Source organism: Oreochromis aureus, linkage group 7, assembly GCF_013358895.1.
Source record: "Oreochromis aureus strain Israel breed Guangdong linkage group 7, ZZ_aureus, whole genome shotgun sequence".
Taxonomy (NCBI): domain Eukaryota; kingdom Metazoa; phylum Chordata; class Actinopteri; order Cichliformes; family Cichlidae; genus Oreochromis; species Oreochromis aureus.
Genome location: NC_052948.1, coordinates 4,436,600 through 4,459,429, shown reverse-complemented (window position 1 = coordinate 4,459,429; position 22,830 = coordinate 4,436,600). Strand labels below are relative to the sequence as shown.

Below are 22,830 nucleotides of genomic sequence, written 5' to 3'. Positions count from 1 at the left end.
ATTGATTATTTTTCTAACTTTAGTTCTGCTCTGTCACCACGATGGCTCAGTTTGCTTCAACTCAAACACACAGACAGCACGGTCTGAGACAGACTTGCACTAGCAGCTCAAACACGCCCTCCTACACACACAGATGGTCTGAGAGATGCCTCTGCAATTAAGCTGATCCATTTAAAGCAGGGGTGGGCACCGAGGGCCGGTGTCCCTACAGGTTTTACATGCATCCTTGAACCAACACAGCTGATTTAAATGGCTAAATTATCTCCTCAACATGTCTGATGTTCTCCAGAGGCCTGCGAACTAATCATGTGATTCAGGTGTGTTGATTAAGGTGATCTAAAACCCATTGCCCACCCTGATTTAAAGTCTCACACTGTAACAAGCTGAAGGAAGCCTACTGCTGGATCTTGCTGCTCTCTGAGGCGTGCTGAATCCTCTGCGCTCTGTTGGGCCTCGAGGGTCTTTCTGTGTGACCGAGCCTTTTCTTAATTACACCTGAGAGCACAGAACAGCTGCTCCTCTGCCACATCTGCATCTCCATCAGTCAAGCTTGTGAAGGGGTGTATGTAAGGCAAACTGGCAAAGATGTAACACCTTCTACCTCATGCCTCTCATTGTTTTTGCTCATCACATTTCTCTGCAAATAGCTCTCCTTTTCCTCCTTCCAGCAGACGTTGCTCCTCTTGTCCTGAGAATATTCATGCTAAAAAATGTCACAATTAAGTTATTTTTAAAACAAATGATGAGGAAAGTCCAAATTTGATTTTCACTGTGGGTAATTCATAGCTCAACTTCCCAAATATGACACCTTTCATAAAGTTGGTTGATTTTTAGCGCATGTATTTTTAACACTTGGGATGTATTTTTAATAGAAGTGCTTCATCAGAGGGCTGTAAAAGTATCAATGTTAGCAAAGAGCAGAGAAGGTTTCAAAATTACGTGAAAGTTGCATTAATTTCATGGAAATAATACCAGAACAGTTTATTTCATAGATGTGGCTTTTTCCTGCAGCTGCAGCATCAGATATTAGCTCAGTATCAAATTAAGAACAAAAACAGAATAAGATTTAATCTTTAGATACCAGCTGTGCAAATATTTCCTCACAGAAACCATATTTCTTCTTTGGATGTATTGGCATTGCTGTGGAACATAAATATTTATCAGGGCTCCAAAAGGTTAAGTGTGTGGGAGTGATAGAATCTGGCAGCTGAAAATATTGCTGAAACAAAAAAATCTCCAGGTTGTTTTCCAAGATCTGAGGCTTCGACACAGCTATTAAAATACTTTTACATCGCTATGCTGTTCTTGAAAATAATAGACAAAATGTAAATAATAAATATGACGTTGGATTATTTAACCCTGGATATTTCTTCATGTGTAGCTTTAAAGAGCTTCAATATATTGGTATATGCTTAAGGTAGCACACTTTCAACATATTACCTCAGTATTTTATGCCGGCATGGGAGGTGGTGATATGATTTTCTCACCTGCAGAGTCCACTTGAGGGCGAGACTGAGAAAGCAATTATTGAGTAAATATGCAACAGGAATAACAGTCGTCTTCTTGTTCTCTCATAAATACTGCATAATCAGCAGCCTTTGGGGCTAAAAAATAAATCTCAACTGCCAAAAAATTGGCATTTCTTAAGTGGCCAACTTAAAGCTTGCGCCACTAATAAAATGCAGAACTTGACATGTATACCTGATACAAAAATGGTTTTGGTCTCTAATTTCTGAATTTGGGCTTACAGCAACAGTACAGATTGTAAAAATTAAAATTTATAACTCACACAATTAAATCATGTTCAGGCTTGAAATTATTCATATATAAAAGTCACTTGAAGTGACATGTGGGTGCTAACACAGTAATTTGTGCCACCTAGCCTTCAGGTTGAGTCTGTGGTGGTGCTTTTTGGAGGCTTTTAAGTCCAGTTACCTGGGTTACTGTTGGGCTATACAAAAAGCCAGTCCTGGAAGTCTATGCTCCAGCTTTGGTGAGTGAAAGTCAGTACAGTAGGTATCTGTGTTGATGCAGTGTGTTGCTAGTGTAAAAAGGTGAGGTCTTTTTCCATCTGGTGGAGAGCAGCTAAAAATATAGAATGGTAGCCTAGCCGTACAAAAAAACTCAGTGCAGCAGAACATTTGATTTATTTACAGTTAAAATCAAGCTCAGGGACTTAAAAAAAAAGAACTAAAACACTCCAAGTTAACAGTCCATATATTATGTACATGGATGCAAATGCTCCAAGGCAGTTCTACAAACAAATTCATGGATCAATACCAGGTCTTCCTTGAAATCCAACTGCAAACTCAATCTTGTTTCTTCCTGTTGCTCTGCTGAGTTCCTACACTGTGACTCTTTTGTTGCTTGCCCTCAACTGTCCTGACCTAGATGGCATGCAAAAAAAAAACCATCCAAATATAAAACCAAACTAATACAACACACAGAATAAAACATTAAAATTACACCCACACAAGCATTAACTGATAGACGTAGCACTCCACCCTTGTTCCAGAAGGACCTGTATGCAGCAGGTCCTTCTGGTTCCAAATATCCCGACATATTGGCAACCAAAATTGAAATGCCCAGGTTTCAAAAGTCATGTGTGACAGCATGGTGGCTTTCGTATGCAGTCTGTGATACTGGAGGTTGCTGTGCTGTCACAGATTTGATTTTAGTCATCCGAGGGTGCTTTGTACTTTGACCCTTGCAGGCTTAAAGTAATGCTGCACTGCACTGACAGGAGGAAATGATGCAAATATCACCACAGTTAAGGCACTTGAGCAAAATTTCTCTTTGTAGCTGACATTGCTTTTTTTGTGCCTAAACCTGAATGAGGAGGTGGGTGCCACACCCATGAGTTAATCAACTGTAGTGTAAAGAATCAAAGCAGAGGAGCAACCAACATAGGTACATGTTTTATCTCATTTGTTTGAGCTGTATGAAAGCGTATGTGTGCACTCTACACTTTGTGGTTTTCAGGGAGTGTTCAAATGAGCCGCTAGCTCTACCTTCATGTTTATAATTTATAGTAAAAGCTTGATTTTCTCCTTCACTAAATGAAGCACAAGACAGGATAAGTTATTGATAGAAGTGAGGTGTTATTTTCTACATGTGTAAGACCAGTAATGTTTTCTTTTACTAGTGAAACAGTTAATACTGTTGACCGTTATTTTAGCCACTGAGACTTATCGACAGCATATTAGTAGACAAGCACCCTTTAAAAATAATTGTAACCCAGGTCCCACGTAGCTAGGGAAAAGCTAGAGTATTTAGTACAATGAGACTGGGCCTGGGTTCGTAGTGCTATTAATAATGATATCAGATACTCTCTAAATTAATTAATAAGGACCACCACAACTGTATTTTATGCAAATTAAATCCCTCACCGGGTATTTATTTAGACAAACATTGAAATAAGGAAAATAAACACTTACTTTTATAAAATGAAATGAATTGAATTCAAATAAACAAAGAAAACCACGGTAAATGTGACTACATGGGTTATAAATAAAAGATTTATCAAAAACAAAATAAGTTTCTTAGGTGCCTACTGTGTAACCTGTGTAACTGTGTAGGTGCCAACCTTTGTAAATAACTTTGATTATAACTACACACTTACTCAATTTAAACCAAATTTGTAACAGTGGGCCCACACACACACACACACACACACACAACACTTTAACCTGTCCACACTTGCTTGTTGCAGGCCTGATTCAAGTTCGGTGCGGTGAGGCCTAAAACTGATGGCCGCTTCACTCAAACTGAGCAATAAACAAAATACGTGCACTTTAGTTCCAGTTAGTACTCACGAGTCCAATGAGTTTGTTAGTGGGGCAATCAGAAACGGGCAGTTAGCAGTTAGTTCATTAGTAGTGAAGACAGTCAGGGGGCAAGAAAACAGCAGGGTCCATCCGGACAGAAACCTCTCTCTCCCTCTCCTTTCAGAGCGTTCCTCGGCTTCTAAACATATTAAAACACTTGAGCTACAATACCAAATGCTATCACATAACGATTTAGCATTAGCATGCTTTGACTGAAAATCACAGAGCTAAACATGCAGCATGGCATCACAGCACATAACGCGGTAAGCTGCGCTAATTAGCAAGCCGCTAGTTAGCATCACATATCACGCCATTTTACAACTATAACGAATAGTTACAGTACAAATGTCAAGGCACACAGTCTCATTTACCTCTTGCAGATCACAAATAAGTCATATCAGGACCACGGGTAGTCGACCTCAAAGATACACTTAGATGCAAAAATCCACACCACGTTTGCCTTACGACATCTCTCTCTTCGGACTTAGCTTCTGTGTCCGCTCCCACAGATTCACACAAACCTTACCACTCGTCCCGCCCCATAACAGAGAAAAGTGACATTGACTGGCCCGTCAGCACAACAACCAATGGCAATATAACATTAAGATAACTGACATTAGATGGGTAAACAAACTTAGGTTACACCCAAACATATTGCTTCTGCACAGTAAATGAACTCTAAATCATGAAATCCTTTTATTTATTGGAGTCTTAACTGTAAATGAAATACATTTGTACCCAAGCATATGATTTTTAAACCTTTTATCAACTATTTATATTTTAACCATTTTTTATAACTGTAAACTTTTCTTTTCTTTATACTGCAAGCCCGAATAATTGCAGACTGGGCTACATAATGTTATAACCTTGCCTCACTTTACAACACAGATAAGATTCATTGTTCTGAGATCAATCAATGAAAACCTTATGGCCAAATTCATTGATGCAGCCATAAATGAAACACACAGCAGATGTGCAAGTTTACTTTGTATGCGGCAGGTCGTGAGCGCGTCTGTAAGTGTCTTACTGATATAATGAAAATATTATGATATATTTTTCACTTTCATGATGATTTCTAATAATACATAATACACACGTAAGTTGGTTTCCCCGAGTTTGACAATAGCGAGCCTAGGGCACAGTGACTTATGCATTATTAATGTCTAACCAGGACCCAGTGTTACCGAGAACCTGAGGGAGATCAGGAGTGTTTCAGTGGCCTTGCTGTGGAGAAGCTCAGGGCTTATCGTGTGCCAACTGCTGCATATTAATTCTCAACATGATATTGATTGAGTAGATGATCAAAGTCCAGTATGACTGCAAGAAAGAGACCAACATTTGTACTCTCTTTTTGGAAGTTCTTCTGGGTGAACAAATCATCATCAGGTAACATGATAACGATAATGAACGAGATTCTACGTCCTGTTTTGAAAATATTTATTCAAATTCGTGTGAGCTTGAAAAAAAAAAGAGACTCAGTTTCGTGAGCAAAGGACTGTGCCACTGCAGCAGCACCTCATATTTTCTTAAAACATAAACTTCCTCAGTATAATATCACGTTTAATAAAATGCACAGTTTAATCAATGTAAACACAGTCAGCTAGTCAATAACGTGCAGTATATAATCACTTTATACACTGTGTCTCATTTTGTGTTTCCCAAACAATAAACTGCAATATCGGATCAATACTGATGTACACACTGCAGCAGTACACTGCTAAACTTGTTCAGGAGCTACAGATGACATTGACTGAATATTGCAGTATATGTAATTGTATTCAATGAGGTTTACAACAGCAGCAGAATTTGCATACACAAATGTGAGATATGCAAGCACAGATTTATCAGCTAATCCACCCAGATATTTTGAGGAATAATTTTGTAACAAATTTTCATGGTTAAAAAACAACAACAACATATTGCGGTGGTTTCATAATAACAACACATCATATGTTTAGTTACAGATGATGGAAGGTGATTGTCTCACTGGGAATCATTACTGGACTCTGCTAGCATGTTGTAAGTCATTAACTGATTTCACAGCCTGCAGCTTTAATGTTTTGGTCCATTCTCATTTCTTTCATTAATCTGTTTTCCAGCAGCAGCTGTTTCCAGTAAGAGAAAAAAATAGCCCTACAAGCCCACTGTACACTATCTGTTCGGCACCAAACAACAAACCAAACAGCATTTAGCTGCTAAAGAGCCAGATATTTCCCTCAGGATTTCATGAAGAACAGAACTGAGCAGAAAGGAGAATGGATATTGAACTCACGATTATCAGACTTCAAATGATTGTTGAGGTATTTCTTGCCACTCTTTGCGCCCATATGAAAATGCAATTAGTTAAACTACTAACCACTGATTTGTGGTGTGAACATGTTAGCATTAACTGTAATGACATTCATTATGTGCAGCACAGTGAAAATGGAAGAACCCCAAAGAGAAAAATATTTACTTGTCTGAAGCCTTTGACATTGAAGCTTCAAGGGACTTTCTGACTGTTGCTCTCCCTGTGACTGGCAACAAACAATGTGTTGACAGTAGAGTAGCCCAACTGGTTTTTAGTCATCATTTAATACATTACAGCCATGCAAAAATTTTTGCACCATCAGATAAGTTGAAAACATGATAGCTATGATCCTTTTGCACTGCACTGGCTGCTTGGTCTGTACACTAAAAACAAAGTTTAAAAAAACAACTAATTTTTCCACGTTTTCAGTCTTAAGTAAAAACAGGATGTTGAAATTACATTTTATTTTAACAAATCTATAGTCATTAGCGACTGACAAGAAAGGAGAAAAGTCACATAAAGCCAAACTGAAAGCATAAATACTACTTTTTCATAAAAACCAACTGGTGAATATAGTTACACATTTGTACAGATTTTACAGCACAGCGTGCATCAGGTGGATATTAAAATGTCTTGCAGCTATTTTACAAAAGCTGTTAGGCAACATTAATCAGATGCAGTTAGCCTTTCAGAACAGCCAGGATCCATATCCATCTTTATGTCCATGTTTGATGCTTTTCTCTTTAACCTGTTCTTTACCACCACTACTGTGACAATCACTCCAACTAACACCAGCAGCACCACCAGTACTCCCGCCACAGCATATGCAGTATGCTGCGGCAGAGCACTGGTTACATTCAAAATGATCTCCTGTTTAAAAATGCAATCCAGAGACTCTGTCCACTCTTTGTCCATTTCATCTTCTACAGTATCTTTCTCATCATAATCTATATCATAATCTGTATAATTCCCTGAGAATTCCAGGGTTTTAAGAATAGCACACAAGTACTTTCCTCCATCTGACATCTGCAGGTCGTTGATAGTCAGCAAACTTCCATCCTCAGATAGAGTCACTCTGCCTCGTAGATCTTTAGGGATGGGAACAGTTTTGTCCTGTGAGTCGTGGATGATCTCATAGTGCCCTGTAAGTCCATAGCGGTGCCACTGCACTATTGCTGAAACATCTTGGCCAAAATCGCACATCAGGGAGACATTTTCACCTTCATCAGCAACTTTTTCTTGGAGTTTGTTTTTGGGGCAAAGAAACAATAAGTAATGCATCTCACGCAAGGGGGAGATGCATGAATAGTCTCCAATGTAGTCTCCAGAGATGGCAGGTATAACCAGTGAGAAGTCATCAGCTGATATGTACATTGGACTGTCCCTCGTGTTACCATCAATTCTTCCCAGTGGAGTCTCCCACGCCTGCTCACCCTCATCAATAGAACAATTTAGAACCACTCTGTCCCCCAGTGAGACAAAAACATCCTTGCTTTCACTCTCATCTGGTGGGTGCATGATTTGGAAACTAAGACAGTTGATACCTTTCATCACAAGACACTTAAAGTGTGTGGTTTTCAGTAACATGTTGTTGAACACGAGCAATGCACCGTTGTCTCTTACATCTACAAGACCTGCAAGCTCCAGAGGCTTCAGCGAAACACTGCTATCCAGGAAGAGTGTGGGCTCGTAAGACGGATACATTTCATGGTACCAGCGTACAGATGTTCCCTCGGAGCCAATGGCACTGCTATTGCACAAGATCTCAGTCCCTTTACCGTCTTTACTTACAATTATCTCTTCAGATTCAATCTGCTCCTTACACACAGTGAGCTGCTGTGTCTTCTGGCTGATTATCGTCTGGTTCTTCCAACATTCCCTCCTATAAATCCCAGAGTCCAAGAGAGTGAGGTTACTGATTTGAAACCCGAGCAGGTTGGGATCGTTACTGATGTGGGTACGACCCTGTAGGTCTGCAGGTGGTGTGTTGGGCATGTTCTTGTTTGAAGAGTTGCCAAGCAGTTGGTCTCCCTCTGGAACAGATCTATAAACAACAATATAATCCAATCCGAAACAGTATCCCATCTCAATAACTTCGCCCTCTGCCCTGACAGCAGGTTCTAGATTGTCACTGTAGACCTCATGAAGGAGGAGGAGAAGGAAAAGCAGGAACTCTGTAAACCTGATGCAGGTCATGTTGTCTGTTTCTCCCAGGTGACTGTGAAAAGTGCAAAGCCTGTTTCACTTTGGTGTGACACGTTTGTCCCGCCTCCAGCCAACATCAGTTTCCACCTCTTCCACATTCTTCCTTAAATGCATTCTCAGCCTCAGAGCGATAGACATTACAACACACGCAAACTTTCACACTGTTATGCACATACAAAGACAGATATATACACGCACATACATGTAAGTTTGCTTTATGGGCAATAAGAGCAGGTGGAAAAGCATTACAGTTATAAAAGTCATTTATTTGATTTTGACAAGCCTGAGTCAACAAGGTTAAAGGAAAGCCAGGGGACAGAAAATAAAAAGCTGCAATCCTGGTTGCTCATTAACAGTGTTGATGTGCAGTTGGACAGGTTTTGATTTAGCTGTGGGTGCGGTCTTTCGCTATGGAGGGAGTGTTCTTTTCACGCAAGCTTGATTGCACACTTTCAAATGCATGCACTGCAAGATTTGTGTACCATCATACTCTTATTGAGTGAGCAGACTAATCTGAACTAAATCTAAATGTCTCAGGTAACCTGTAGTAGCAGGTAAGGTTTCTAGTACGTCGCAGCTCTCTTTATCTTTTGTCACTGTGAAACAGCATGAAATATGAATCCGTTGCTCTGTCAGTTTATTACTGTGTGGGGGAAAAAACAACAGTTGTGTCCTGTTTCATTTTACCCTCAAGTGAAGTTAAAAATGTTAAATGTGTTAATACAGAATGGTTTGTTTGCTTGGCCAGTCCTCTGCCCAGTAATTAAAAAAAAAAAAATCAGACCTTGAGATACTATCATCCAGCCAGTCACAGCTATTCACTTACTGTATTACTGCATTCTTACATGTCATCAGTGTTGAGGTTTATTAAGCTGATGAACAGCACATTTCCGAAATTCAACGCTTCTCACCACCAATATGTTCTTAAAAACTGCATCTGGAGCTCAAATGTGAAGCTGACTTTCTATTTTACAACACCGTAAAGTTAATAAAACAATGACGGCTTATCTTTGCGTGTGCTGTATAAATCTCACGGTAAAGCACGCTCTATCTTTCGATATCTTTCTTTCACAGTGTCTCAGGTTGTAAATGTCATTGTTGGTTTCAGTAGGTGGAGGACAGAGTATGATCATATCGAATGGGAAAATCCCTTACCTGTGTGGAAAACAGGTTAGGTGCTGGTTTTAATGGAAATATTGATGTCTGTAAGACAAGAAGGGGTCTGGTCAGTTTGGACAAAGATAAGAAAAGAGACTGACTTTCCCAGGATTCCCATCATTAGGAAAACTGATTAATGATGGTTTCTCTCAGGGAAGCCGGTGCCTAAAAGATGCAAATTTCCCCAGCAGGTACTCTTTGTCTCTGATGGTGCTGTTTTTCTTCATGTTGTGGTGATTGTTACTTGGTCACAGCTGTGTCTTTTTAACATTTGTTCCTCCCTATAGCGCCACTTTTAAACAATAGAAAATAACGGTAAGTATGTGGCAATATAGTTTTGTTTTAAGTTTTGGCACGCTACACACACAAACTAGACATTTATCACTAGAGCTTGACATGAATCAACAGTCTCTGTTCCATTTTAGCATCGGTTCGATGTGTCTCTCTATTTTGGTTTAATTATTTTTCTAAATCCCTGTTTATGTTTTAAATTCCTCATTCCTGCTGCTACAAGAGAAGCACTGTTGCAAAGAAGGTTAGATAAATGAATGCATAGCTCAAACTCAGTGAAACAGTTAACAGGTTGACTGGAAATAGAAGAAGACTGAAAGGGACTGTTTATTCTGCAGGATGAGGCTCACTTGTTGATTTGATTCACTGCTGAAGAGAGTTCCTTCCCATGACGCTCAAGTAAACCAGTAGGGATTAAAAAAAAAAAAAAAATCAAAACCACTGTTACTGCATTTTAACTTGGACACAACTTAACAAACCTGCAGGTGCACTCTGATGACCAGCTTACTCCTGTGAGCATACTGGGTTATACAAAAGCACCTATCTCTTTTCCTTTGAGATATCACCATCATCTGTTTACTACTTTATGAACTATAATGAACATAGATACTCACTTAGCAGCAGCAGCAGATCCAGTGCTACTTAGAGAACAGCTTGCAGAGCTGGTGATCAAGCATCATGATTAAGCACCTACTGCAAGGAAACTCCTGTGTGTTCAGCCAGGCACTGATTACATTCATCAGAGGCCAACACGCTGCAGGGTTTTAGAAGCACACGAACAACTGTTTGAGATACAGATTTTTGGCAAAATAATTAGCGTTAGCACATGAAATAAAACAACACACTTCTACCCTGACCTGTATGTAAAAAAAAAAAATCCTCAGTTTCAGTTGAACTTATAGCTAGTTGCCTTCCTTTGCAGTACCAGTCATGGCCTCTGTGTGTCGCTGTGACACACCATGCAACACAGGCTGCACACTAGATTAGATGAAACTTTATTAATCCCTCGGGTGGGTTCCTCTGGGAAATTCAGTTTCCAGCAGCAAAGCACTGAAAGAAGTTGCATGCTACAGATACATTAAGGGGAATGAGAGTAAGGATATAAGCATAAATACACCATATATACACATATATAGATACAGAATATACAATATGGATAAATAGGATTGCTCATTTGAGTGAGTATATTGCACAGTGATTATTGCACAGTCGAATATAAGAAAAAAACAAAACAAATATTGCAAATACTGCACAGTGTAAAAAAGCACCTACAGCTCAGTTGTTCCCGCCCTCCCTTGTCCCCCTGTTTCCCCTCCTCTCCTCCTCAGAGAGAGTTAAACAGTTTGATGGCGTGTGGGACAAAGGTTTTTAAGTCTGTTGGTTTTTGACTTTGGGAGAAGCAACCTGTCGCTGAATAGGCTCCTCTGATTGTTTACGACCGTGTGCTGAGGATGCCCGGCATTGTTCATAATGTCCATCAGTTTCTTTAATGTCCTCTTCCCTGTCACGGTCACCAGAGTGTCCAGCTTCATGCCGACCACAGAGCTAGCCTTCCTGATCAGTTTTTCCAGCCTGGATGAGTCCTTCTTTGCTGTGCTGCTCCCCCAGCACACCACGCCATAGAAAAGTACTCCAGCAACCACCGACTGGTAAAACATCCTCAGGAGCTTCCTGCAGATGTTAAAAGACCTCAGCCTCCTGAGGAAGTACAGTCGGCTTTGGCCTTTTTTATACAGGTGCTGCATGTTGCATGTCCAGTCCAGTTTGTTGTCCACCCACAGCCCGAGATACTTGTACTTGTTGACCACCTCCACCTCCTCCCCCTCTATCTGAACCGGCAGTGGACCTGGTCTGGACCTCCCGAAATCCACAACCAGTTCCTTGGTCTTTGTGGTGTTGAGTTGCAGGTGGTTTGTGTGACTCCATGTGACAAAGTTCCTCACCAGGCTCCTGTACTCCTCTTCCTGGTCATCCCTGATACACCCCATGATGGCCGTGTCGTCTGCAAACTTCTGAATATGGCATAATTCAGAGTTGTAGCAGAAGTCAGAGGTGTACAGGGTGAAGAGAAGAGGGGACAGCACAGTTCCCTGTGGTGTTCCTGTGCTGCTGACCACAGTGTCAGACATGATGTCCTTCAGCCTGACGTACTGTGGTCTGTCAGTAAGGTAGTCTGAGATCCAAGCGACCAGGCAGGGGTCCACCTGCATCCTGTTTAGTTTCTCCTAGAGCATACAGGGCCGGATGGTATTGAAGGCACTGGAAAAGTCAAGAAACAGGATCCTGACCGTGCCTTTTCCCTTGTGTGGGCTGTGTGTGTGAGTGGGCTCTATGTAGGAGGTACAGGATGGCATCCTCCACTCCGACATCCGCCTTGTAGGCGAACTGTAGTGGGTCCTGGGCAAGTTGTACCTGTGGTCGGAGGAGGTTGAGGAAGAGCCGCTCTAGAGTCTTCATAAGATGTGACGTCAGTGCCACCGGTCGGAAGTCATTCAGCTCATTGGGCCGGTTCTTTTTGGGTCCCGGGACGATGCAGGATGTCTTCCAGAGGGCGGGCACTCCCAAGTTCAGCAGCACACGCCTTTAGCATCCTAGGACACACCTTGTCTGGGCCTGCTGCCTTTCTGGGCGAAGCTTCCTCAGTTGTCTCCTGACCTGATCCACTGTGACACTGGGAGACGATTGGAAGGAGGGGGGGGTTGTCGTGCTGTTTAGAGAGGGGTTGGAGAAGGAGGAGGGGAGGATGTCATAGTGTCAGGAGGGGGGAAGCGAGGGAGGTAGGAGAGTAGGGAGAGGGCTCTGTAGTAAAGGTGAGGGTGAGGGTGGGGGGGCTGTGGGCTGGTCAAACCTGTTGAAGAAGTTGTTGAGTTCGTTTGCCTTCTCCACAGTCCCCCCACTGTGCTGTTCTTGGTGTTGTGGCCTATGATGGTTTCACACCATTCCAGACCTCCCTCATATTCTTCCTCTCCAACTTCTGCTCCACCTTCCTCCTGTAGGTGTCCTTTGCTTCCCTCAGGCAGCGTTTCACCTCCTGCTGTGCTGCTTTCATCTCCTCCTTCACTTTGCTCCTGAAGGCCTTCTTCTTGTTGAGGACAGCTTTGACTTCCTGTGTTACCCACGGTTTGTTATTAGGATAACACTTAGCAGGGGCGACCGTGTCCACACAAAAGTTGAGGTAGTCCGTCAGACAGTGTGTCACCCCCTCTATGTCCTCACCATGTGGGCTCAGAAGCACATCCCAGTCTGTGGTGTCATAACAGTCCCTCAGAGCATCCTCCTTTTCTGGGGTCCATCTCCTAATGGAGCGTGTTGTGACAGGCTGCCTTTGGACAAGGGCTGTGTATTGTGGCTGTAGGTAAACCAGGTTGTGGTCTGACTTCCCTAGTGGGGGGAGGGGGGTGGCTCTGTATGCATCTCTCACATTAGCATACAGTCAATTGTCCTGTTGCTCCGTGTGGGACAATTCACACACTGGTGAAAAGCAGCCAGAGTAGAATCCAGTGTGGCATGATTAAAGTCTCCAGATATAATAATGAAAGCCTCGGGGTGTTGTGTCTGCAGTCTTGCTGTAACTGTGTGTATTTTCTCACAAGCAGCTGTTACGTAGGCCCTCGGAGGGATATAAACACACACACAGATCACATGACTAAACTCCCGAGGTAGTTAATATGGCCGCAAGCTAACGGCTAGCAGCTCCAGGTCCAAATGGCATACCGATACTTTAATGGAGACGTGTTCAGGGTTACAATATCTGTAACCCAATATCTAAAAAACAGCAAAGATCACATCCTCTGGTGGCTACTAAAGGTAATTCATTTTGCAAATGTTTTCTTATTCTTTCCAAAACCTATTTACACATCTCTGTCCAATAATGTATTATTATTATGATGAATGAGTGGGTACACCACATGGTACACTGCTAAGAGTATCATCTATTCTAGATGTTAGTGGGCATGCTTTGTAGCCAGCGGTTAGGGTTAGCATTGGGCAAGTAGGAAACCCTGGATTTAACTGAATTCAGAAAAATATAAGTAGACAGATAAGTTTACATTTATATCTACTAGGATTGAATGTAACCTAATGTTGTCCATGAACACTTCAGCCTGATCACCAGTCCAACACAGTGGATTACTGTAAACTTTGCCATAATATAACAAGCTAACCAGTTTAGCCTCCACTAAATTGCCTACTACCTTCATGCAACCTTTGAATAACGCAAAATGATACTTCAATGTGTTTTTCAAACCTCTCACATTATGAATACCTTTGAAAATAACTGCAAATCTTCCTTTCCTGACCTCTTTTTCACACTCTGTTCTCTTTTGAGCTCTTTGAAACATTAGAAATAACCTTTCAAATATAGACTCTGTTTATGTTCCCCCATATTCTTTAGCACTAAACATAGCCCTCACATAGATGCTTAAGTTCCACAACAACAGCTTTACTGACATTTGCAGGTTGAACACATCACAGTAAGGAGAAGAACAAATGAATTCACTGAGGGTGTAAACCTGGTGTAGGATGACATTACTTTCTTAGAACTGAACAATTATCTCTATATTGTTATCAGATATGATTATTCATTAACAGAAGGTGCTGGAATGCTGTTTCAGATATAAAGAGGGATTTATTTAATCCCTCTTTATTTCTAGCATGAGTCTTCAATCAAAATACTCTAAACTTTCTGAGAAGATGTAACTGATACATTTACTTAATGTCATGGTTCTGGGTCATTTGACACAGCATTTTGAGTTTATTATTTTGTAAGGTTTTAGTTTTGTATAATTCAGTACTGAGTTTTAGTTCCCTTTTATTTTCTGAGGTTATTTGTATTTCATGTTTTCTTGTTTCGGTCTCATTCCCTGTTTCTTCTCCGAGTCTGTCATGTCCTCTGCGTCATGTTCGTGTGTCTCATCTTGCTTCCCTGTTTACATGTTCCACTCCTTTCTTTCCTTCCTTGTTCCCACCTCCTGTGTCAAGTTGTGTGTTTTAGTCTGCATCTTAGTGTTTCCTGTTTTACTTTGACAGTCTCACGTCCTATGTGCAGTGTTTTTTGCTTTGCTTCCCCTGTGTCTTTATGTCTATTCGTCCCAGCTGTGTTCCCATGTGTTTCCACTTCCCTCATTACCCCTCTGTGTATTTATTGGCTGTGTCAAAATTCAGGGGTAGCATGCTTTGAAGGACCCACCCAACCTACCCGGTCCATGTAGGGTGGGTCCTTCGAAGGCCGTGTACGCTGGACTGAGCGACTGTGAAATTGGACAGTCTTCTAGCCTTCGTTTAAGTCCGCCCTTACTTCCGCGTTTTTCCGGTCAATAGTGCCACAGCGTGAAAACTTTAAAATGGACCCAGAAATATCGCTCCGTTTTTTTCTGCATTTTTAATTCTCGAGGGGCAAGAAAAACTTTATCGTCGTCGCTGGCATGTTTTGTACCTTAGGCTCATCAGAGACAATGATATCCAGGTAAAATAATTTTCTTTAATCTACACGCATTTAGGAATTACTTAGCTAGTTTCATGGATGATTTCAGTGACTGAATGATTGCTGGTCATTCGTACACATTTACTGTATTATATAAAATATGTAAACTAAATCTCTTTGAAACTTATAGAAGAACATTTTCTATTGCTATTTATTTTCTATTATTTATTTGATCCTGTAACTTATTTGTGTGCATAGATGGGCTGTAAAAATGTCACAAAGCTTTAAGGTCACAAAAAAGCTTAGTTACACAGATGAAGTGTAAAAAATTAAAGTCTTTTCACAGGGTATTAGTATATGTTACTTAAGCCCAATAATCAGACTAATACTTTGATCTCTTAAAATAAATGAAATCATACCTTTCTGCTAAAACTGTTTATGTTGTTCACCTTTTCCTTAACTAGACCAGACCCTTGTACTGCAGGATTAACCTGAGTGTCCCAGTCCTGGACCGTTTTTTAACCAGGAGGACCCCAGGCCTGATTTTTGTTGATGTATTATAAATATTCTTGTTTTGTTGTTATTTACTTTATTCTCAATAAATAAATCTCCATTAAAAATTATTCAAAGTTAGCATTATGTTCATACATCTTTAAAAAAAAAACGTTGCCAAGCTGCTCGGTTGAGAGTCTGAGCAGCTCGGGCCAAACGGTGAAATACTTGGCGTAGGGTTTGCAAATGATCTTGCCACGTTTCAGTGTAAACCACCAGATCATTCAAATAGGCACTGCAGTTGGAGAGGCCACTCGAAACCTTATTTATCAGCCTCTGAAAGGTAGCAGGTGCATTACACATACCAAATGCCATGACAGTATACTGTAAAAACTCATCAGGTGTCACAAAGGCTGAAATGTTAGAGGCACATTCAGTCAAGGGGACTTGCCAGTAACCTTTAAGGAAGTCCAATTTACTTACATACCTTACCAAATTGTACATAAGTTTTGATTGGGAAGTTTCCTCTGTTGGCAAAACTTCTGTTTATAAGCTTCAGGGACCAATTCATAAGCTTGCAATACAGCTGCTTTAACACATAATTTAGATTTTATTTTAAAGGAAGCGCAGCAAACACCTCTTGAGCTTTATCAGATAGTTTGTACTGTAACAAAAGGGGCCAAACATCACCAGGCCACTGCAAAGCACCAGCAATGTGTTCAAATGCTGCAAAATATGAATCAACTTCAGCTTCCGTAAAAGTGGGCACTAGAGAAATACACTTACTGACATCAAATGCAGTAGCTGACATGGAGGTGGAACCTGGAGAGTCAGCAGAGGCAGATGAGGCTTGTGGCTGGGACTCCAGCTCAAGCTTACGCAGCCTTACAGCTTTGTCTGCCTCCATCTCCAGCCTCCTGATTTCAACTTCCAGCTGAGCTCCTCTGGCCTGGGCCTTCTGTTCAGCCTCCAAATGGAGACGTGCCAACCGCACCTTTTAGCCAAGCTCCATCCCAGCCTCCTGAACTCCCAGAAGAGAGTGGTGTCTTTCCCCACTCATCCACCTCACAATCCACACAGGGACCATTTTTATGGTCCTCTTCAAGCAAGGCAGCTTGGCTTGGCACAACAAAACCTCAGGCAGATCAAGTGCTTGAATCAGGCCAGCTTCCACCAACTTCTCCACTACTAGAGCTTTTAACTCACTCTTACGGACTGTTTTTGGGACATGCAAATTAAAGTAGTCGACAATTTGTAGCAAATCACACTTGCAGCAGTTATTAATGAGCTAAATAGACTGGGCTGATAAAAGTGCTGCAGACAAACTGCAGCCAACATAGCGCTTAAGCACTAATGAAAACGTTACACTAAAAGAAACATATTTCGCTTCCAGAAACAGGGAATCCCTTTGTGAAATCCGGACAAGCCTCCACTTATGTCACAACCCAGCTCTGCTAGGGGCCAGGGGAGACAAAATTTAGAAATGCATAAATGAGAATTGTTTAAGAACACTGGAGGGTCTAGTATAAGGTGCTTGCTGTGTTGTGCCATTATTTGTTAGTAGTATATCATGATTATTGTATTTATTATAAATTGTTTTAGACTAGTGCTACTAGTCTTGTAATGTAACCATGTAATCAACAAATCAGTTGCCTTTAATTCTTTCATCAGAATGATCTGATCGATATTCTTACATTGTAAAATAAAAGGTCTGTTTAGACCTCTTCTAGCAAACATGGTTAAAACCTGGATGTCATCTCCTAAGTCAAAACTAGTTTTGGTACAACTGCACAATCTGAACAACAGACAGATGCGTGCTCACCTTAATCCACATAGTATAGTTATGTAGTCAGACTGTCTCTTACAAAGTAAGAAATGTCAATTAGATTATTGAGAGGAAGGAATTGTCTTTTTAAAAAAAACAACAACAAAAAAAACCAACTGATCTGGTTAAAACATGGCTGTGAAAAGGCAGCCACATAATGTTTGTACAAAGACTGCTATTTTTTAGCCAATTTAAAATAATAATAACAATAATGCTTTACGAACCATTAATATGGTGGCCCAGAGAGGTCAAATCCCCCACAACTTAAGAAAACACGTCAAATAGAAAAATACAGCAAAAGCAAACAAAACACAGTGGACGTTGAATAAAACACAACAGAAATAGATCTTTAAAATTAAATGAAAGTTGAATAAGAAAAACAAAAACCCACAACAGAAGTTTTTTGAGGCGATAACAATGTGACTGAACAGCTGCGGAGGTGACAGAAACCAAAACACGAAGGATTGCAGGCTTAACAGAAGCAGGGATTCATGTTGTGAGAGGGAAGAGTAATGTATGTTTTAATCATATGATGCATATAATACTCTAGATATATATTTTCCTATTAGCTTATTTTTCCTATTAGTTTCCTGTATCCCTACTGCAACCTTTCTCCTCAATTGCAAATAACTGTGCAACTGAGGCTTTTTATTATTGTTTTGTTTACTCTTCTTGTTGCCTTGCTGCTAACCTAATTTCCCCTTGTGGGGCAATAAAGTATTTGAATTGAACTGAACTGAATTGAAGCTGTTCCTTCCCGTTTTTGTTCTTCCCAAAAACTTGTTTTGTTTTGTTTTTGTTTTTTTTTATTGAACTCACAAATGTCTGTCTGTGGATCCATTTTTGCTGTAGTATGCATTCAGTTTCAACCAGGGAAATGATGTCAGGGTTTCAACTCGGTATGCTGGGCAGTTGCTCTCTGTATGATTCAAACAAATGATCTACTGACAGGAGAGTGTCCTCACCGGCTTTATTCATTGTTTAATATCACATCACAGCCACGACACATTTCTCAGGTCATCTGACAATTAAAAAATGTGATAGCTACAATATTTTTGTGTTTGTGTTGTACTAGCGCCTTGATTTTTTACATTGGATTTAGCATTAAAGCTAGAAGAGGACCTTCTATCAAAAGGGTCTTTGATGATTTTAGACAAAAGTGAAAATTATGTTTTGAAAGAAAAGATATTTTATCGGATTGCGATGTGTGATATCCATAGTCATTTCTATTTAAGAAGGAATGGGAACGATAAAGGCATAAAATTAAAAAAAAAATGTATAAAAACAGTTTTCTCATGGTAGACAACAGGTGAAAATAGCAACACATTTCATTTATGTACAGATTATACAGCACAGCATGTGTCAGGTGGATATTAAATCACATTGGAGCTATTTTACAAAGGCTATTAAGCAATATCATTCAGATAGAGTTAACTCCTCAGTACAGCCGGGATCCATATCCATTTTTACATACAATGTCGCTTCTCTCTGCAATGGCAAAGGCCTTGCTTTTTTCTTTATTACTATCACTGTAACAATGACTCCAACTACCACCAGCAGCAGCACCAGTCCTGCCCCAACAGCATATGCAGTAGGATTAAAGGCCGCTGATGGAGCACTGGTGGTGTAAATAGGTGTCACAGGGTTGAATTTCACACTCTTGGTTACATTCAAAATGATCTCCTGTTTAAAAATGCATTCCAGAGATTCTGTCCACTCTTTGTCCATTTCATCCTCTACAGTATCTTTCTCATCATAATCTATATCATAATCTGTATAATTCCCTGAGAATTCCAGGATTTTAAGAACAGCACACAAGTACTTTCCTCCATCTGACATCTGCAGGTCGTTGATAGTCAGCAAACTTCCATCCTCAGATAGAGTCACTCTGCCTCGTAGATCTTTAGGGACGAGAACAGTTTTGTCCTGTGAGTCGTGGATGATCTCATAGTGTCCTGTAAGTCCATAGCGGTGCCACTGCACTATTGCTGAAACATCTTGGCCAAAATCGCACATCAGGGAGACATTTTCACCTTGATCAGCAGCTTTTTCTTGGACTTTGTTTTTGGGGCAAAGAAACAATAAGTAATGCATCTCATGCAAGGGGGAGATGCATGAATAGTCTCCAATGTAGTCTCCAGAGATGGCAGGTATAACCAGTGAGAAGTCATCAGCTGATATGTACATTGGCCTGTCCCTCGTGTTACCATCAATTCTTCCCAGTGGAGTCTCCCACGCCTGCTCACCCTCATCAATAGAACAATTTAGAACCACTCTGTCCCCCAGTGAGACAAAAACATCCTTGCTTCCACTCTCATCTGGTGGGTGCATGGTTTGGAAACTAAGACAGTTGATACCTTTCATCACAAGACACTTAAAGTGTGTGGTTTTCAGTAACATGTTGTTGAACACGAGCAATGCACCGTTGTCTCTTACATCTACAAGACCTGCAAGCTCCAGAGGCTTCAGCGAAACACTGCTATCCAGGAAGAGTGTGGGCTCGTAAGACGGATACATTTCATGGTACCAGCGTACAGATGTTCCCTCGGAGCCAATGGCACTGCTATTGCACAAGATCTCAGTCCCTTTACCGTCTTTACTTACAATTATCTCTTCAGATTCAATCTGCTCCTTACACACAGTGAGCTGCTGTGTCTTCTGGCTGATTATCGTCTGGTTCTTCCAACATTCCCTCCTATAAATCCCAGAGTCCAAGAGAGTGAGGTTACTGATTTGAAACCCGAGCAGGCTGGATTCGTTACTGATGTGGGTACGACCCTGTAGGTCTGCAGGTGGTGTGTTGGGCATGTTCTTGTTTGAAGAGTTGCCAAGCAGTTGGTCTCCCTCTGGAACAGATCTATAAACAATGATATAATCCATTTCGAAAAAGAATCCCATCTCAGTAACTTCGCCCTCTGCCCTGATAGCAGGTTCTGGGTTGTCACTGTAGACCTTGCTGAAGAGGAGGAGAAGGAAAAGCAGGAGCTCTGCAAACCTGATGCAGGTCATGTTGTTGTCTGAGTGACTCTGGAAAGTGTGATTACTGAACGTCGTTTGTGACTTTGGTTCTGCTTAAAGCAGAACAGGAAGTAGCGGGGTTGGTGTGTGGGTGTGTGTGTATGAGTGGGAGTGAGGTGTGCACGTTTTTATGATGATGATGATTTTAGTCCTTAATAAAAAAACATTTGTCTCTGAAAGCATAATTGTCTAAGAAAATATACACAAAACATAGACTTGATACATATCCAGTGACGGGGCACTCAAAGGAAAGAAAGATTTACAAAATCAAACTGGACAAGCCGACACCATTTAAAGCTGACAGAAAATACAACACAATCTCTGCACTTCACTATTTCTTCACTTCTCTTTCTGAGAACATGTAACTAATACATTTACGGTAATTACTGTCATGGTTCCAGGTCATTTGACCCAGCATTTTGAGTTTATTATGTTGTAATGTTTTAGTTTTCTATAATTCAGTATTGTGTTTTACTTCCCTTTTGTTTTTATAGGTTATTTGTATTTCTTGTATTCTTGTCACTGTCTCATTCCCTGCTTCCTGTTCGAGTCTGTCATGTCCTCCGTGTTGCGTCATTGAGTTTCATCTTGCTTCCCTGTTTACATGTTCCACTCCTTGTGTGTTATTTCTTGTCTCCCCTGTCTGTAGTGTACTTTCATGGATGTTCTCCCAGCCAGTAAAGCCCCCGCATCGCTCTTTCCTTCTCTCTCTCTTTGTCTTGTCAAAAGTAAACTGACTATCAGATATTAGTATTCATTAAGGGAAGGTGCTGAATGCTGTTTCAGATATAAAAAGTGGTTTACTTTAATTCCTCTTTATATCTGGCATGAGTCTTTATCAAAATACTCTAAACTCTGAAATCTTTAGTGATTCATACATTTTTGAGATGATGTCATGAATACATTTAATAACTATCATGGTTCGCATTTTGAGGTTATTATGTTGGGATGTGGGCAGCACGGTGGCACGGTGGTTAGCACTGTTGCCGCACAGCAAGAAGGTCCTGAGTTCAATTCCACCATCAGGCCGGGGTCTTTCTGTGTGGAGTTTGCATGTTCTCCCCGTGTTTGCGTGGGTTCCCTCCGGGTACTCCGGCTTACTTACACCGTCCAAAGACATGCAGTTTGAGGGGATAGGTTAATTGGATAATCCAAATTGTCACTAGGTGTGAATGTGAGCGTGAATGGTTGTCTGTCCCTGTGTGTTGGCCCTGCGACAGACTGGCGACCTGTCCAGGGTGTACCCCGCCTCTCGCCCTATGACAGCTGGGATAGGCTCCAGTGCCCCCCGCGACCCTGGAAAGGATAAGCGGAAGTGAATGGATGGATGGATGTTGGGATGTTTTAGTTTTCTTTCATTCAATCATTCAGTATTAAAATTTTAGTGTTCTTGCCCCCACCCCCCACCCACCCCCGGCAGCCCGTCATGTCTCTTTTCTCTCTCTCTTGATCTCTCCCCTCTGCACCCCCCTCCTTTGCTCTTTCTCACATCTCCCTTTTCCCCTCTCTGTAACCCATTTCCCTGAGCGTTCTTTCCTCCCACTTCCTGTGTCAAATTGTGTGTTTTAGTCTACATCTTAGTGTTTCCTCTTTTACTTTGACAGTCCCATGTCCTATGTGTAGTGTGTTTTGCTTTGCTTCCTCTGTGTCATTATGTCTATTCCTCCCAGGGGTGTCCCATGTGTCTCCACTTCCCTCGTCACCCCTCTGTGTATTTATTGTATCAGTTCCCCTCTTTTCTTTGTCAGGTCGTCTGGTCTCCTTACACCATATCTCTGTTGGCCATGTGCCACAGTCCAGGTCTTTATGTTTAAGAGTTTCCCGTGTCCAGGTTTTACGTTCTGCATTCTGTGTTTAGAGTTTAGTTGCGCTTTTCCCAGTTCAGTTATAGTGTAGCTCTTTCCTGTCTTTTCATTTCTCTGTTCTGTTCAGCCTTAATAAAATGTCTCACTTTTGGTTTAAATTAAGTTCATTTTCACGCCTGGTTGTTTGTCTGTGTTTGGGACACTCCACACACCGACCAGACGGCTGTGACAATTACAGCTTAGATATAGATGGTAAAAGGTGATTGATCCACTGGGAATCACTGGATTACCAATGAAGTATCGTTAGCATGATGTACGTCGGTCATTGGTTTTACTGCATGCAGCTTAAATGTTTTGGTCCATTCTCATTTCTTTCTTTAATATCTTAACCAGAAGAAGTTGTTTAAAGAAGAAAAATATCCCCCCAAGCCCACTGCACACTATGTGTTCAGCACCAAACAACAAACCAAACAGCATTTAGCTGCTAAAGAGACTGA

At 41.1% G+C, this 22,830-nt stretch overlaps 1 protein-coding gene and 1 long non-coding RNA gene across 2 annotated transcripts; both read right to left on the bottom strand.

Annotated features, from left to right (window-relative positions):
• Positions 1–2,139: 2,139 nt before the first annotated feature.
• Positions 2,140–4,353, bottom strand: LOC120441279. The gene is made up of 3 exons (XR_005613955.1): positions 4,199–4,353; positions 3,816–3,966; positions 2,140–2,387 (listed from the first exon to the last, which is right to left on the bottom strand). It is a non-coding gene; the product is annotated as an uncharacterized LOC120441279 (long non-coding RNA).
• An 882-nt stretch (positions 4,354–5,235) lies between these two features.
• On the bottom strand, positions 5,236–20,522 carry LOC120441346. The gene is made up of 2 exons (XM_039615926.1): positions 19,132–20,522; positions 5,236–6,967 (listed from the first exon to the last, which is right to left on the bottom strand). Exons 1-2 carry the CDS (start codon positions 20,517–20,519, stop codon positions 6,784–6,786), a joined length of 1,572 nt encoding a protein of 523 aa, XP_039471860.1. The 5' UTR covers positions 20,520–20,522; the 3' UTR covers positions 5,236–6,783.
• Between the last annotated feature and the right edge of the window lie 2,308 nt (positions 20,523–22,830).